The sequence below is a fragment of the Papio anubis genome, chromosome 7 (assembly GCF_008728515.1).
Source record: "Papio anubis isolate 15944 chromosome 7, Panubis1.0, whole genome shotgun sequence".
NCBI classification, from domain to species: Eukaryota; Metazoa; Chordata; class Mammalia; order Primates; family Cercopithecidae; genus Papio; species Papio anubis.
The window spans coordinates 100,888,588-100,906,309 of record NC_044982.1 but is presented as its reverse complement, the minus strand read 5'-3'; the positions used below and the strand labels follow the sequence as shown (position 1 = coordinate 100,906,309).

Below are 17,722 nucleotides of genomic sequence, written 5' to 3'. Positions count from 1 at the left end.
GTTACTTGATCAGGTTCATTAAGAGCAGAGAGTGCAAAGGCAGAAATCTTCTGGAAACAGGGCAATCTGTACCCATTTTTTGTTTGTTGTTTGTTTGTTTTTGAGACAGGGTCTTGCTTTGTTGCCCAGGCTGGAATGCAGTGGTGCGATCACAGCTCACTACAGCCTTGACCTCCTGTGCTCAATCTCCCCACCTCAGCCTCCTGAGTAGCTGGGACTATAGGGTTTTCTACCTTTCTAATCCTCTCTGGGTGTTTCCCTATATATCAGTGTTCTGAATTTTCAAGGAGTTATAGAGCCTTCTGAGAATATAGTGAAAGCTACGGACTAGTTTGGTTTCATGCGCAAACATTCCAACATGTGCATACAACTCAGGGGTTCACCATCCCTGTGAATGCCATTCATGTACTCTTCTTCAGTCCCTGAGCCCAAGGTCCCCCACCACAGACACAAGCTCATGCAGAGAACCCATAGAAATTCATCTCTCTACACATCCCATAGTCTCACCAGATAACACCAACCTGATTCCTTGCTCAGCAACCTGATAGCTTATCAAACCTCTTATCGTCCCTCCCTACCCACCCCCATCCAACATCACCATACATGGAAACCCAGCTGGAAGTGCATCTTGAAATTCAAGTTTCTGTTTTGGAACTGGTACCCAGCCTCTTTTGAGCCATTTGGTCACATCCATCTCTGAGACCAGGCAGGTGGATGCTAATTCACCATGTTAACCCCTTTCATGCCAGTCCCCTTACCCGAGCTTTGGCAAAGAGCCACATCCCACCACCCCACCCTGCCACAGTGGTGTGGAGCACTGTATGTCATGGAAGACAGCCAGCAGATTTAGAAATCATGTTGCTCTTGGCATCCACTCTGGGACTCTGTGTAGAGCTACGTGCTGAGATCCCATTGCATGGGCAGATTTTCAATGCCGGAGTCTACCCTACATCTTGCTGTGCTGGTGCCTTCCCAACACAACTTCAAAAACAATAAGAAAACCATGTCCTCAAACTAGGAGTCCATTTACTCACCAATAATGAAAATAAACCAAAGTCCCTCTTCATTTGCCCTGAAATCCAACTTCCTTTCCAAATTATCCTCATTGCATAAGCCCATCTAAGCAATGTTTATCAGCAGTCAAAGCAAAACCATGTGGATCCACAGTTTGGTTCCCACAGATCCCAACACTGCCTTCAATCCATAATTAGCAAGAACAAGGGGCAAACAGGAGTTTCCACCAGTACCACTTAGACCCCATGACCGGAGGCCCTCTCAGAGAGCAATGGGAGATTAAAACAGTATCTTTTGATCAAAAGCAATAATGTTTTCCCCCATGACACCCTTGAAAATGAAACTCCCACCTTACCCTTCATTCCAAATTTGGACCGTCGACCATACTTGTTGATCATGATGAAGAGAACCACTAACAGGACACAGGCAAAAGCAGCAAGTCCAACTGCTATGGATACCTATGAGGAACCAGAAACACAGTCAGCAACAATCATGAAAAACCCAAGTTCCTTGAAAATAATGTGTGTGCCCAGATAAGAACCGTCCTACTGCCATAGTAATTGTAGCCTTCTCAGAACTGCAATACTGAGTAAGGTCTTTAGAAGAAGAAATCCGTGAGACCCTAAGAACACTTAAAGCTACATAAATTACCCAATTTGATTAGAGAAAGTTCCATGATTCAACGTTCTGAGCCCCTTCTCACCTGGGGCCATTCTGACAGATGCAAAAACAAGCCTAGAGAGGCTTCTAATTTTGTTTTAATTAGCAAGTGAATTCTGCATCTTCAGTTAAAATTCCTTATATAATATTCTTATCCAGGAAAGTCGAAAAGATCTGGACTCCAAAAAGAATCCTTTCTCCTCCTCCCCAGAGTAATCTTAGGCTCTGAAATAGTAGGAGTGGGCGCTTGAAAACCCACCCAAGGAGATGCCCTGAGCAACTTGGCCTTTTGTGGTAGACTTGTACAGTTAGCAGCCCCTGCAGATCAGGCCCCACTGGGCTCCTAACAGACTGGGGATTTTCTGAATCCTAGGGCTTGGAGCAGATCCTCAAAGACTTCCTCAAACAATGAACTATTTCCATCCAACAAGGAAGGTTTAAACTGCCTGAATGCAGTTCCATTCATTACTTTTTTTTTCAAAGTTTCAAGTAAGATAATACTTGGAAAAGTTAGCAATACAAATGACGTCTTAAAATGACTGTGCCAGTTAACACACTCCTCTCGACCAAGAAGTGACTCACCCCAAAAGTGTCTTCTTCTGGTTTGTGGGTCACAGTGATAGGAGGTGTGGGGCTCACTTCATCAACTGAAAACCAAACACAAAAAGGAGGAGGACAGTTAGCTTCCTGGCTGGGGAGGCTTAGCCACAGTCCCTGCCCAACTCCCAAGCTCCCTTGAGACTTCCCCCTGGAGAACATCCTCTGAAAGCTAGGCTCTGCAGCCTGCCTTCCCCAGGCTTTGCAGGACCACCCTCACCCCCTGCCCTGCCCCCAGAGCCCAGGTTCCTATCTGACCATCTGGCTGGTGTTACACTTCAAGCACAGGCTCCATAGGAATAAAGGACATTCAGTCCCATTCCCTACCCCCACCCCAGAGAAAATAACATAACCTGGGCAACTTGGGCCATGAGCTATGGAATAGAAAAAAGAAACATGGTTTGGGATCCTGGCCAGGGTCTGGATTAGGCAAATGTTACTGATGGTGGCAGCTGTTGCTGACATTCTGCTACTCCTTGCCACAGGCATTCCTTTTCCTCTCCCTGTCTCTCCTGTGCCCTCCCTCTTTCCTTCTTTATTCCTCAGTGAGATCCAGGAGGCCTGGGGATCCATCAAACAGCCCACTATCCATTCCCCTAACACTGATTTCAGAACACAATGGCAGCTTAAGTTAAAAAAAAATAGAACCATCTGACAGGGAAACACCACCTTTACCCAGCAAGGCCAGGATGGGAAGCCAAGTATCAATTTTCCCCCCCACTCCACCATCTAGAGTCACCTCCTTGACAAGAAATGGCCCCAATTCAAAACTCTCTGAAGGGATAATCTGCAAGATTACAAGTCCTCTAAGGCTGAGGACAACTAAAGAAATCACAGATGATATTGACTTCAGTACCAAAAAGCCAAGGGTGTTTCTAAACAGCATCTACTATCTCAAGTCAGACACGGGGCGGGGCAGAAATGGCAGCAGTTGCTGCTGTTATTCCCACCTCCCATGGAGAAAAAAAAAAAAAGAAAAAGGAACAAATACAGGTTTCCCCACAGTCCATAAACAAAACCCCAAATTCTTTTAGGATTATCTAGCCCTAGCCCCAAATCACTTATAAACTGAGCCTCAATAACTCCTTTTGAGGACACATGAGCCTATCAGGAAACCTTGTAAGTCAAGCTCTCATGAGGCGAGTCCTGGCCAAACGCTCAGGCTCTTGAAGCAGGTGAGAAACACTAGCAGGTTTATAAGTTCCATATTCTCTCTGCAAGAACAACTAAGATGATCAATAGGGGTCTATTGAGGCACATGAAACCCATGTCCATCCTCACACAGCCCCTCTTTATCCAGGTAAAGAGATCCACAACATTGTCAATGTTAGAAAAACTCCCTGGGAGAAAGTGAACCACAGAGTGATTACCCAAGAAAAGTGGGCTTGGAACTGCCCAAAAAGTATTGCTACCCCTCAGTTCCCTTTCACAGTTCACTCAGATGCCCTCAGCTGCCATGGGCCAGGGATGATGTGGAATAGGAGAGAGGGCTATTTGAATTCAATAGTTACCGATAGTATCAGAATAAATCAGTTTCAAAGCAACAGGTAAAGCAGACTTACACAAGATAAAGTTATCCGTGCTCTCTGCAAAAAAAGGACAAAGAGATAATTAACAAATTTAATAAAAACCAGAACAGACACACTACATGGTCCTAATAGCTATGATCTCTCCCATTCACCATGATTTCCTGTTCCCATGGCAACTGACAAACTAAAATCCATGGCACATCACCTGTCTCCCCACGCTACACTACCACTTTAGGGGGTAGTCCTCCAAAAGGAGAAGGAATGAGAGACAAAGTTCCTGGTTTCAAGGGAGGTGGCCCACCTAGGAACAAGAAACCAAACCAGTTTCATTATGAGATAGGAAATTAAAACCAGACCCTCTGTCTCATTCACAGCTCTGCTTCCTTAAAGACCCAAAGTGCTGGGGATGGGGCTACAGGGTGGCTCCTCTAGACATTCCTTGAAAATGCCAGGTATGATCTCAAGATAAAATTCTTCAAAGTAATATGCAGAGTTGATTCTAGTAGGTCTTTGAGAAGTTCTTGAGAATCCCTCTAGAATCTGCCCATCCTGCAGATGGTAATGTGCTATTTGATCTTTGGTCTCTAGAAATAGCTCACCTAATAATGAAAGCTAATCCTTACTGCACATTGATGAGCCAGGGACGGTGCTAAATGCTTCATGTAACACATCACTCAGTCCTTATTACCATTCTAAGAGGTGGTAGCATTATCCCCACTTAACAGATAAGAAAACAGTCTCATACAGATTAAGTAACTAATTGGATGTGACTCATTTAAGAAGAAATTAGAGCTGAATTCAAATCTCAGTCCAGGCTCTTGTCCACTCTACCAGAGATGCTCAAACTTTAGCACACAACAGAAGCAATCAGAGGGTGATTGCTACCAACATCCAATAAAAGGAGTGAGGATTCCTTGGAGAAATGGGTGATTTCAGGGCTGGACCAGGGAAAGAACAACATGTGCCTGGAATGGATTGCAATACTGAAAAAGTAAGAAAGTGCTCAGAGATTAATGGAGGCCTGGAGACAGGGCACAGAAACCAATGTACAGGGAATCTCAATGGCCCAATGTAGGATCATTTAAGCAACAAAATGATGATAGTCCTGGATTGTTACGGATTAGGATTATGTTGTCCCAAAATCCATATACGGAAACCGTAACCCCTAGTACTTCAGAATGTGACTGTATCTGGAGAAAAGGTCTTTAAAGATGTATTAAAGTTAAAATAAGGCCATTAGGGTGAGTCCTAATCAAATATGGTTGATGTCCTTATAAGAGGAAATTTGAACGTAAACACACATGCACAGAGGGAAAATCACATGACAACACAAAGAGAAGACTGCCATCTACAAGCCAAGGAGACAGGCCTCAGGAGAAACCATCCCTGCCAGCACCTTTGTCTCAGACTTCCAGCCTCCAGAATTGTGAGGAAATAAATGTGTGTTGTTTAAGTCACCCAATCTATGGTATTTCACTGCTGTGGCATTCTTAGCAAACGAATACACGAATTACCAACCATAGAACAATATGAATATCCATGAGTCCATACCGATACAAATAAACAATTCAATACATAAAAGGTGGAAGAATGAAACACTCTTCCTTACAGGAGAATTCTGATTTTTAAATGTAGAAGGAATGATAGAAATAGAAAAATCACCATTTCACAAATACTACAGTAATAATTGTTTCAGGCAGGAATCATCAATGAATGTTAAAATTGGAGTGTGAAAGAAGGATGAGAAACAAGTTATTTATGTAGTTTAAAAATATTATACTGATGACTTACAAAGGGGAAAATCGTCTGTTTGCAGCAGAGGAAACTGGCAGACACCACCTTGACCAAGTGATAAAGTTAACACTCCCAGTACCAAAACCTATTGACATCACACACCCCCGAAACGATGCACTGAGAGGGCAGAGCATCACTTCTGCAGAGTTCCTGCCAAAGATGCATAGCTAGAATTTAATCATTAGGGAAAAAAATCGGAAAATTCCAAATGGAAAGACAGTCTACAAAAAACTAGTATTCTTGGAAAGTTCCAAGATCATGAAAGACAAACACTGGGGAACTGTCCCAGATTTAAAGAGAGTGAGATGACACAGGAGCTCAATGCAGTGTGTAATTCTGAATTGAATCCTAGACAAGGAAAAAGCATCAATGGGACAATCGATAAACTGTAATTCACATCTGTACACTAGATAATAGTGATGGACCAATGTTAACATCCTGGTTTCAATCATTGCATCATGATTAGGTAAAATGTTAACATCTGGGGAAGCTGGACAAAGGGTGGAAGGAAGTGCCTTGTATGATTTTGTAACTTTTTAAAATATGAATTTCAAACTATTTCAAAATGAAAAGTTAAAAATCTTTAAAAATTAAAAAGAAACACAGATTACTAGTCCTCACCTTAGAGTTTCTAATTCAGTAGACATGGGGTAAGTATCAAGATTTTGCATTTCTAACAAGTTTTCAGGAGATGCTGATGCTGCTGTTCCCTTTGGGATGCACTATATCATACTACACAGCCTCCTGACTCAGCCCACCATGCCCTGAAAAGTAAGAGTATATTCATTCATTCATTCATTCACTCATTCATTCACTCATTGTGGGCCCTCACAGTCTTAGTTCTATTAAGTATGAACCAGCAGATATTCTCTAACTACCTGTGGGGAATAGGATAGTTTCTGTGAGGGAATCCTTCAAAGAAAGTCTTACTTATGGTAAACGCAGTTCGATTGCTTGTTTGTTGTCTGTTCTGTATTGTTTTGGGGGATAGCCACAGAGCTATCTTCACATTCCTGGCCATACCCTTCATGCCAACACCCTCTTCTCAATGGCAGGTGACCAGATGCCTGTTTGAGGCAGGGGGAGGATGGAGGAAATGGAAATTCTAGCCTGGGTTTCACAGCCTGAGAGAAGAGAGGGGCCAGATCAGTTCGCAGTTTACATTGATTTGCATATGTCTCATAAGGCTCCCATTTATTAGCAAACATTCTCATACTAGCCAAATGTTTTGGTCAAGGCTGTGAACTCTGTTATCTCCAAATCAGCCTATGAATGTTTAAGGACTTTGCCAGAGCCTGGAAGCATTTATACATCCAGAAAGCACATGAGCTTTGGAAGAAGGAGACATCCTGACTCCTCTCTAACCTATGGGAGGGTTCAGGCATTCAGCCTGGAAGAGGATGGTACCCAGGACTGGTCCTCACCTCTAGCTACACCAGCAGGCTGGGAGGAGCACTTGCCCAGCACACCAAGGAACAATCTGAACGTGAACTGGGGCTGTGCCATGAAGGGAATACACATGTCTCCTACAGTCCCAGACCATAACTCTTCAAGAAGGGCCCCTTCTGTAAATTAATCTTCACCACAACCTTTAAGGTAAAAGCAGGAAGGTGAAGCAATTTGCCTGACATCACGGAGCTGACAAGTGATTGAGTGAGAATTAGAGCCCTGGCAATGTGGTTCCATCACCACTAGCCTAGACTACCTTAAGATTATCTGTTAGAACTTACTAGTTTGACCAGAGAATGACTACTGGTTCTAGAACTCTTGAATTCATCTCAGTTCTACATCCTAAGAATCTTAACAATGGCCCACAGCTAGTAAGCCTTTTCTCTGTCCAGATGCACTGCTAAGCACTTGGCAGGCATGACTTCCTTTAAGCCTCATGGTAACTTAGACAGGAGATATTATCATTCCCATTTCACAGATACAGAAATAGAGGCACAGAGAAGTGATTGTCCTTCATCTAGTACTGACCTTGCACTAAGCCCCATGCTAGGAGCCCAGGCCACCAGATGGGAGGGATATTTGGGAGAGGCCGCAGATGGGATCTGCACCTAAGTCTGTCTGATTTCAGAGTGCCTGCTCTTAGCCTCCATGCTTAGCTGCCTGGAAGCAAAAGAGAAACACACATGATAATCATGATGTTTCCACGCTCTCACATCAAAAGAGAAGAGCAAGAATCACAGACCAGCTTTGCATCTAGGCTTAGCTGGGGTGAATTCGGTTTAGAGGGTTATCACGCATCTCTGCTTGCACCCCCAGATAATTGACTCTCCTGAACGTTTAAGCATCTTGTCACTTGGCATGACTGGCCCATCTTTTCCCTGTCACTGCCTTTTCATCACCCATTGATTCCTCTGACCTAGACTCATAAAACAAACAAACCTTCCCACAGGGTGGCCCTAGCAGGTTGGAGATGGTTCTGAGGAAATGACCTCAGGTGAGATGCTTTCTCTTTGAGTTTCTCTGTGACTCTATCCTCCCTCCATCATCCTGGGGCCAGATTCCCACCCAATTCCATGGTAGTAGATTGCAAAGGAGGGAGTACTGGAGTCACCTGGGGGCTTGTTAAAACATAGCTGCTAGACCCCACCCTGGAATCTCTGATTCAGTAGATGTGAGTGGCGCTTGAGAACTTAAGTTTTAACACATTCTCAGGTGATGTGGATGGGGCTGGTCCAGGACCAAAGGTCACTTTTGAGAACCACTGGCCTGAGGCGCACTGATAACTTACTATGGTGACAAGGGTATCCAGAGACTAACAGAAGGGGCTGCTGCATCTCATGGGGGCAGAGGAGGTATTTCTGAGATACCTCTGAGGGCTGAGAGGATGCAAAGAATTGCTTCCTCTTGAGATAAAGGAGAGAACAGAGCAGCTGTGTCCACCACATAATCCAACAGCTGCTGCTACCTCACAACTCTCAGGACACCCCTGGTAGAAGGAGCCCAGAAGTGGCTTCTCCTCCCTCCTGAGCATTCTAGGGTTCCCCCCTCTCTGGGCCCCAGAAGCTTCTCTTTGGAAACAGAAGCATTGCTTCAGTGTGCTTCATTTCCTCACCAATAGAGACTTTCCCTCACCAATGTATAGCCTTTCCTCTTTAAAAACAGATTTTATTCTTTCATCAGGCCATAGGCAGGGCAAAAAAAAAGGCATAAAAATCAGTCTTTTATGTCAGGAAGACCTAGCCTGCCCTTGTAGACCATAAGAGCAAAGTATCTCCGCTTTAAAAGCCTCTGCTTCCACAGTGCAGGCCAGGACTCATCTACCTGCTGAAAGAGAGCCCAGTGTGACCCAGGAAGGGAAGTGTCATGGGGGCTTTCACTAAGCATACTGGGGATGATGGAAGTTTCAGACCATGTGGGATTTCCAGGGCCTCAAATATCTGCACATTCTCAACCGCCTCTGAAAAGATGGCTCCATCATCCCTGGGACCTCAATGGCAAGAATTTAGCTTCACATGCAGCCACATTTCTCCGACTTCACTCTTGGGGCCTCTAGTATGAGTTCCCTTGCACTGAAATAAATAAGGCCTCCTGGAGCTGCCACACCCTGGTAATTTGTAGACTGTGAAGCTGACTTCAGAAAAACAGATGCTGCCTACTGCTAGCTCTTGCTGCCTCTTCCCTTTGTGCACATGTGTGAGCATGCATGTGCATGTGTGTATGTGTCATATCAGTTTTTACACTGTATCCCATTGGAACTCCTGATTCCTAGGTCTCCTAGTCACTTCCCAAAACAAAGCACCAAGCTCAGCAAAGACCCATGGCTTCATGGACAAAACTTATCAATTGCGGAACCCACAAAAAGATGCTACAATTACTTTCACTAAACTCTTTTGATGTTTTTATCTCCTCCAACTTCAGGAAGATAGTTAAAGCATCTTACCCCAGACAGAAAAAGACAGAATCAACTCCCAAAATCAAATCAAGCAAAGTTCTTCAGTAATTTCAATAATTTTTCCTGGTCCACTTGACATTAGCACTATTATACGCTAAGGGCATCAGGTATGACCCACAGTAGCTCACCATGGAACAAGAGAGGAATGAAGCCACAGACCTCGGGGCCTAGATCCAAGTCAAACCTTGCCACAGATCAGCAAGTAGAATGAGGCTCAGTTCATTCATCTGTTAAATGAAGGGTTAAACTGGACACACTCTCAAGTCCTTTTCAATGGAAAGTCACGGAACCATCATCAGGTGTCAAACCCTGTGACGTGCTTTATATACCTTGACTCATTTAAAAGTCACAGGAGCAGTGTAATCATGACTATTTCATAGAAGAGGAAATTGAGGCTTAGAAAAGCAAACTATTAGGCCCAGAGTCTCCTCACAAGTAAAGGGCTGGGTCAGAATTCTCTACCATTACTGTCTCTGCTTTCTCTACTATCATACAGTATGCTCTAACATGCACAACTGTTATTTCTAAGGAGTCTTGGTTTTTACCATGACAGCTATTGGAAAATTGAGACTCTATCCTTGTTTACACCAGATGCGGCTGGTGGTTGCACATGTTCCAGTGTGTGGTTTTTTTTGCTGATGATAGCAGTATGAGTACTGATGTTGCTTCTCCTCTCAAGCTACCATGCCCCACCTCCTAAGCTTGTAGAAAGAATCCATACACCTCTGAGCCAGCTATACTGCCCTTACCTGGAAAGGGCTCCTTGAGGAAGTGGCCATTGATGGTCTGGTTGGCTGTACCCAGTGGATTTTTGGCAATGAGGGTATAGTTGCCATTGTTGTAGTGGGTGGGCTTGTTGAAGAGCAGGCAGCCCTCAGAAATCTCTCCCTCCTGGTAGTATTCCACATGGATGATCTTGGACTCCCGCAGAGGTTGCCCATTGTGCAGCCAGTGCAGTGTTGGTGGTGGGTTGCCACGCACCACAAACTCGATGCAGTGCTCCAGGCGCAGCTCAGGCTCCTCCAGGCTCACCACGCGTGGGGGATCTGTCAAGGGAGAAGCCAGCTGAAATCCAGGACCCAGAGTCTACCACCACCCGCAGTAGCCTTCCAGCAACGAAAATGGGAATCCCAGTTCTTCCCCACCCACTCTGAAAAGGCTGAGGGAAGCAGAAGTCCCACCACAATCCCAGCAGAGGGGAAGAAATGTCTGTCTTCATCCAAGCTTCCTAGATCCACCTTAGCTGGAGGGCTCCCTCTTGGGACCTCTTAGGGGTTTAATAAAAGGCAGAATAGGCCAACTTAGAAGTGTCCTGAAGATGTAGTTGAGTTGGAGCCACACCATCGTCTGAGGGACAAGGGTGCTCCTTCTGGAGTTTTTAATCCAAGGACTTACTTCTCAGTCCTGCGCTACAAGAGTCCTTCTGTCCCCACTGGTAGACCAGCTCACTGCTCTAGCTCAGCCCTGGCAACACCTTGGCCCCTTTCCAGCCTCCTATGCCAGTTCTTCCTCACACACAGCCATCCCCCACAATAATATGCACTTACAGTAGACAGTGAGGGCAACACTGGCATTGCTCATGCCCACCACATTCTCTGCAATGCATGTCAGGGTGAAGCCATTGTCCTCACTCGTCACATTCACCAGCGTCAGGTTGATGGCATGAACATTGGTCCAGTTCAGATTGGTCTGAAAACCCCAATAAAAAGGTAACAATCAAACAGCCTCTACAAAGATGGCTCTGCTACCTAATCCCCAAATACCTTTAGGAATCAAAAGGAAAGCTGAGCAGAAGGTGAAGGAGATCTTTGTGTGAAAGCACACCTACCAAATGCCAGGCTTCTCATAGGCAATGGTTCAGGCCATCCTCCTATTAACCCTATGAGGTGAATGGTAGTTCAATACTATGCCCATTTTACAGAAGCAAAAACTAAGTTACAGAGAAGTTGAGTAGCATGTGTAGAGCAGAATGGCTAGAAAATATTGCAGCTGCATGTAACTCAAGTCTATGTGTTTTCTCCTATAGTAACAAGACCACAAATTTTCCCTCTTCTTCAAGACTACAATGTGATCACTCCCTAACCTCCTGATGGGGCTCAAGCCCAGGATGCCTACCTGGTGAGTGTTGATGGACTGCAGCCCAGTGACTATCCAGTCCACATCAGGAAGGGGTGATCCAGAGCCATTGCAAGTGATGACAGCATTGTCACCCTCTCGTACGGTCAGGTTGACGTGGCTCACGCTGATCTCAGGAAGGTCTGGGAGCCAGACAAAGTGCGTGAAAAGACAGGCAAACACTTACTACCCAAAGGAAGCTCTGTCCATAGGCCTGATGGTGGCACTTCTTGCCTTGTTCAATAATGACTCTAACACCACTTGCTTGGGTTCTTGGAAGACCCACAAATCCAAGACGCTTTCCATCACCTCCCCAGTAGACATCAGAACTCAGAATTGAAGCCCGTGCAGCTGTAGTCTCCCACATTGCAGCGGGAGGTGGAGGGGTGGGGGCAGTGCTCAAGGAATGCATTTCTGGCAATTAAGCTCAATGGCATCATTACACTTTGGGTTCTGGTTATCTAAATAATAGTGTTTCAGTCTCCCATTGGGGAACTTGCTTAAAATTCAGATTTCTGGGACCCATCCCCAGACATTCTCAAAGTCTGTGGCTGGGCCCAGAAATCTGCTTTTCTGGAAACTCCTTAGAAGGTGCTGCCACAGGGAGTCCAGAGACCACATTTTGAGATACACTCCTTCAGGTTTGGTTGACAGGTAATTCACAGAGAGAAAGGGAATCTGGTATGATGAGAAGGAGCACATTTAACTCCTGTCTGCATTCCTGAAACCAATCTTCCTATGGCTCGTGCACAAAGGGACAGGAATGACCAAGAAGGGGAATGGTTAGTCAGGAGATCTGCACACAACTGCAGAGTTCAAGGCTGGAAGGGCATTTCGAAAGGAAGGCTCTGGCATCCCAAGGTAACATCCACCACCATCTCTGGTGTCTGAGGGATGCCTCCCTGGAGCCAGCTGGGCCAGGCGGCCACTCACTCACCACACTGACTGATGTTCATGCGGAAGAGAGGAAGCTGGGAGCCATCAGCGTTGATGCAGTAGAGGTTCTGGTTGTTGAGCTTGGCCTCCCCCTGCTCCTGCCACAGCTGCATCCAGCGGATGTCACAGCTGCAGTTGAAAAAGTTCTGCTCCAACCTCCTGTGGGCAAAGAGAGAGGGGAAGGGAACCTCTGAACCGAAGATGGCTCAGAACCTTCCCAGGGCTACGAGGACAAGAGGGACACTACCTGTTCAAGAATTAAGGGGAGGCGGGATTTAACAAGGTTGCAAAAGAAGTGGAAAAATCCTTGTAAGTCCATAAATTATAGTTTTAAAACAATAAACTCAATTTGTTAAGAAAAGAAATCCAGCCAAGCGCGGTGGCTCATGCCTAGAATCCCAGCACTTTGGGAGGCCAAGATGGGCAGATCACAAAGTCAAGAGATCGAAACCATCCTGGCCAACATGGTGAAACCCCGTCTCTACTAAAAATGCAAAAATTAGCTGGGCGTGATGGTGCACACCTGTAGTCCCAGCTACTCGGGAGGCTGAGGCAGCAGAATTGCTTGAACCCAGGAGATGGAGGTTGTGGTGAACCGAGATCACACCACTGCACTCCGGCCTGGCAACAGAGCGAGATTCCATCTCAAAATAAAAAAAAAAAAAAGAAAGAAAGAAATCCACCCCACTTATTGCAACTGTCTAAGAGATCCTTTTAAGGAGACACCAGTGGCTCACACCTGTAATCCCAGCACTTTGGGAGGCTGAGGCAGGCAGATCACGAGGTCAGGAGATCGAGACCATCCTGACTAACACTGTGAAACCCTGTCTCTACTAAAAATACAAAAACAAAAAATTAGCCGGGCGTGATGGTGTGTACCTGTAGTCCCAGCTACTGAGGAGGCTGAGGAGGGAGAATGGCCTGAACCCAGGAGGTGGAGCTTGCAATGAGCCGAGATGGCACCACTGCACTCCAGCCTGGGAGACAGAGCGAGATTCTGTCTCAAGAAAAACAAACAAACAAACAGACATCAGCTCGAGATGTTCCTCTTCTCAAAACCCTCCAATGGCCTTCCATCTCACTGAAAATCAAAGTTAAAGTCCTAAATAATCTGCACCATTCTCCATCATCTCCCTGACCTCATCTTCCCTCACTCCCTCCTCCTCTTCAGCCACACTGACCTTGGTGTCTGAAAGGTCACCTGCTTGACTGGTTTGTTCCTACCCCAGGACCTTTGCACTTGCTGTTTCCACTGCCTGCCAAGCTCTTACCCAACATCTCTACAAGGCTGGCTCTTTCAGTCTAATACTGCCCAGTCCCTTGCCATGCTATATTTGTTTTTCTAGAATTTATCACTACTGGCATCACTTCAAATATTTATTTTTAATTAGTTTGTTTATCTGTCTCCCTGAATAAAAATTAAGCTCCATTGAGGTCAGCAACATTGCCTGTTTTGTCCATTCCCTAACCTAGAACTGAGCCTGGCATATAAATTCTTGTTAAAGGACATAGAAAAAGAGAGAGAATGAGACTGGCTGACTCTCCCTGGGGGAGTAGGTGGTTATCTATTTCCAAGATATGCTCAAAGCCCTTCCTGAGACCAGCTTTATTCTTCCATAAATCCAATAAATTCTTAATAAGCACCTGCTCCATAATTGGCCATGGGCTGAGTGCTGCTGACACAGAGATGAAGAAGACAGTCGCTGTCCTTCAGAAGCACTCAGCCTGGTGAAGAAGAATGTTTGATAGGGGAAGAGTCACCTTCAAGGACCTCCTTCTCCACTGATTTTCCTTGTGACTTGAAGCAAGTCACCTCCCCCCTCAATGGGATTATTAAGGAGAGGATGAACAGCATTAATCAATCCAAAACTCAGAGTAAAGAGCACCGGATAAATCTGAATGCTTGGATCATTAGAGGAAACATGATTCTCTTTCTGGACCATCAAGGAGATGAATCTGTTGGAATGCAGAGGGAGGGTCACTTGGGCACACCACACTAAGACCTAGGATATTTTTGACAACTGGCAAACTCCAAAATAGTTAAGCATGCATCAAAATTAATCAGCTTTCAGGAAAATGTGAGGCCCCTGGGGAAAGGAATCAGTGCTTTCTAGTTACTAAGACACCAGAGGCAGAATGTGTAAATACCCCTACATGGTATCATCCTCTTAGCCTAAAAGTACTCTCTGCACATGGTACTCTGTCAGAAAGGTGAACGAAACGGAAAGAACTCTTACTGAGCCATTTGCTTCTTACAACAACCCTAGGAGATGGCCAAAATTGCAAGGAGGGAGGGGCCCTCTCTGATGTTTGGAGGGGTTAAGTCACATGTGCAAGGTCCTTTGGCTGGTGTGCAACACAGCACAGTTTCAAACCTCAGTGTGCTGGACTTCAAAACTCATGTACTCTCCACCCCATCTGTCATGTGCAAGGCATTGCTGGGTGCATGGGAGAAGCAGAGCGGAGCAAGCTAGGAGCCCTGACTTCAGGAGCTCATGTAGGCAAAGACCAGGTTGGCGGGGGGAGGTGGCACAGGGGCTGGGGGTAAGTAGAAGGAAGTAACAAATGCAAAGGGAAGTTGAAAGTAAGGTGTGAAAACAGAAAAGAAAGGCTTAGCAGGACAGAGAATGTGTTGAGGAGTGCTGGGAAATAAAGCTGGAAGGGCGAGTGGAAGCCAGATAGTAGAGGACTTTTACTGCCACATCAGGAAATTTGGAATTTATCCAGGAGGCAGGGGAAAACCATTGAGGCCTCTAGAACTGGAGAACAATATGAACAAAGAAATCTGTAAAAAGAGAAATCCAACAATAAAGTACAGGATAAGCTGGAGAAGAGGAAAACTAGAGACTGAGAAGCCAGTTAGGATTACTTATAAACAAAGGGTCAACATGTACAGTTGTGTAGTTTGAGCATTTCTCAAAGTACTCAACCAAAGGGATAAACAGAGGATAAAATCCACTCTGCACACTCTTGGCCGGACCCAGCTGTAACCCTGACCCACAGCTACATGCATCCAGATGGGGCATCTTTTGTAACTCACACATAGGTACCATATAGACTGGCAGGGTCCAGGTCAATTCTCAAACTTTTAGTTTCAGAACTCCTTTCACTCTCCCAAAAAAATTACTGAGGGCCTCAAAGAGCTGTTGTTTATGTGAGTCATGTCTATCACTATTTACCCATTAGAAATTAACCCTGAGAAAGATGTAACACTCCAGAATACATTAGCACAAACTCCATGCCTCATCAGAGCCATGATGTTATCACGTCCTGTGGCCTCTGGAAAACTCCACGGTACGCTTATAAGAGGGTGAGAGTGAAAAAGGCAAATAATGGCTCAACGTTACTATGAAAATAGATTCTACTTCACGGTCTCCTGAAAAGGTCTTAAGGCCCCCCAGGACACCCTGGATCACCACTTGAGAACTGCTGCCTAGTTAATACAGGCCTAGAGTGGAGTGAGAAAAACTGGAGAGAGGGAAGAGAAGATCCAGTAAACATCACAAGGAAGGCAAAATGGTACGTGCTGCTTTGTAGGGGATAAAAGAAGAGGCAAAAGTGAAAGATGACCCCAAGATTTTAAGCTCCAAGAGACAGGAAATCAATGGCAGGGAGAACTGTCTTTGGTTCAAAACAGAAGAGAAAGAACCAGCGAAAAGGAAGAGAGGACACATTAGAAATGAGGTTGGGATGGGGGTGAGGCTGGGGAAGGAGAGATCAAGCTCTTAGAAGGAGAAAGGGAAGGATGAGGTCAAGAAGCCTTGGAGGTGTTGCCTTGGGGTTATGTCAAGATGCCTGTGTGACTGGACATGAGACACAAAAACAGAAAAGGTAGGCAGGAAAAAATGAGAGGGAAGTAATAGACATTATAGGATCATAATATTAGCATCGCACTGGCCATAGTGCCAACACTAGACTAAATGCCTTCCACGCATTATTTCACTTAACCCTCACGAAAAGGAGAGTAGAAGGTCAGATGAGCTGCCCAGTGTGTGCAGGAAAGAGAGGCTGGAGGAGGTGGTGTGGTGTGGGCTCACACTGTGGGGGCTGCAAGGAGAGGCCTGGCCACCCTGCTGGAATGACAAGGAGGGTCCAGATGCTTGAATATATGCAAACTGAACCAGGTCAGCCTGGATTTTCCCAGCTGCTCACTTGACAAGATGCAGTCATTCATTATTAAGTAGGTGTAAAAATACAAATTATCCACCTGGGTGGAAAAGACTAGACAGGCGAGGGGCTTGGCTGCATTGCCGCAAGTCACACAGCACTTGATGTGGTGCTGCCTCCCGTCTGGTCCCTGCACTGCTGCACATCCCAGCATCTCATGGCCCCCCAAAGGCAGACAGCATCAGAATGTCCTGAGGCTGGCCAGAGAATTAGGTGAGATGTTTGGAATGTGCCAAGGATGCTGCCAGGCAAAGGCTTTGTACAAATTTTCGGCTTCCTTCCATCCTTTCCCCCCAGGGTCCTGCTTATAGGACCTGATCCAGCAGCTGGGATGCACCCTGAAACCTGGTCCTTTGTTCCAACTGAGTTTACGGGAAACTGCAAAAGACCTGTGGGGCTTTCCCCCCATCCCTCTGGACTGTCCTCCAAGAGAACAAGACACACACACAGCAGAAAGCATTTTGAGTCTTAAAACAATGACACCCTAGACAGCCCACTGAGCAAATCCACAATCGTCTGTATCTGGACAAGAGAGGATTCAAATGGTGAGGTGGGCAAGAAGCAAAGACCAGAACATCCTAAGTCTAAATGATGCTGTCCATCTTGTGTCCCTCCTCCCATTGAACCAGGTCTCAAGCAGGGGAGCCTTTAGCCAGGGCTTTGGGGGCAGTCCTGTGGAACCTAAAGCATGGCTTTCCAAGCTTCATGAATAATGCAGGTGGTTCCATGAATAATACAGCAGCAGCTGCTGCAAGGCAAAGCTTACCAACATCCAGCCCTTGCCCCAAGATGGCCTGGGGTGTAATCGCAGGGCCCTGAGGGCTCCCCACAGATTAACTCAGCCCCATCTGAGCTTGTAAGGATAGGCACTTTGCAGCACAGCCAAGGCCACCACTGGGTATTTAGAAAACACTGATTCCCTCCGGTCATCACTCTAGTGGTTTTCTTCTTCCCTGCACAGTATCAACAATGCCAGTGGCAGTCCTGGGGCCGGGCAGTGGAAAATGAG

The 17,722-nt window shown here is 45.8% G+C and overlaps 1 protein-coding gene across 8 annotated transcripts in view; it reads right to left on the bottom strand.

The window, feature by feature from the left end:
• The window catches only part of NTRK3 (neurotrophic receptor tyrosine kinase 3), a 385,036-nt gene that overhangs the window by 251,488 nt on the left and 115,826 nt on the right, over nt 1-17,722 (bottom strand). For 6 of the 8 annotated variants that reach the window (XM_017960901.2, XM_017960896.2, XM_017960898.2 and 3 more), the window contains 7 exons: nt 12,548-12,705; nt 11,611-11,753; nt 11,043-11,184; nt 10,245-10,541; nt 3,834-3,857; nt 2,257-2,321; nt 1,370-1,472 (listed from right to left, as the gene is read on the bottom strand). In XM_017960901.2, the coding sequence (XP_017816390.2) occupies nt 1,370-1,472; nt 2,257-2,321; nt 3,834-3,857; nt 10,245-10,541; nt 11,043-11,184; nt 11,611-11,753; nt 12,548-12,705 (932 nt within the window). The remainder of the gene's footprint in view (nt 1-1,369; nt 1,473-2,256; nt 2,322-3,833; nt 3,858-10,244; nt 10,542-11,042; nt 11,185-11,610; nt 11,754-12,547; nt 12,706-17,722) is intronic. The other 2 variants (XM_017960897.2, XM_017960899.2) reach the window with 1 other exon arrangement.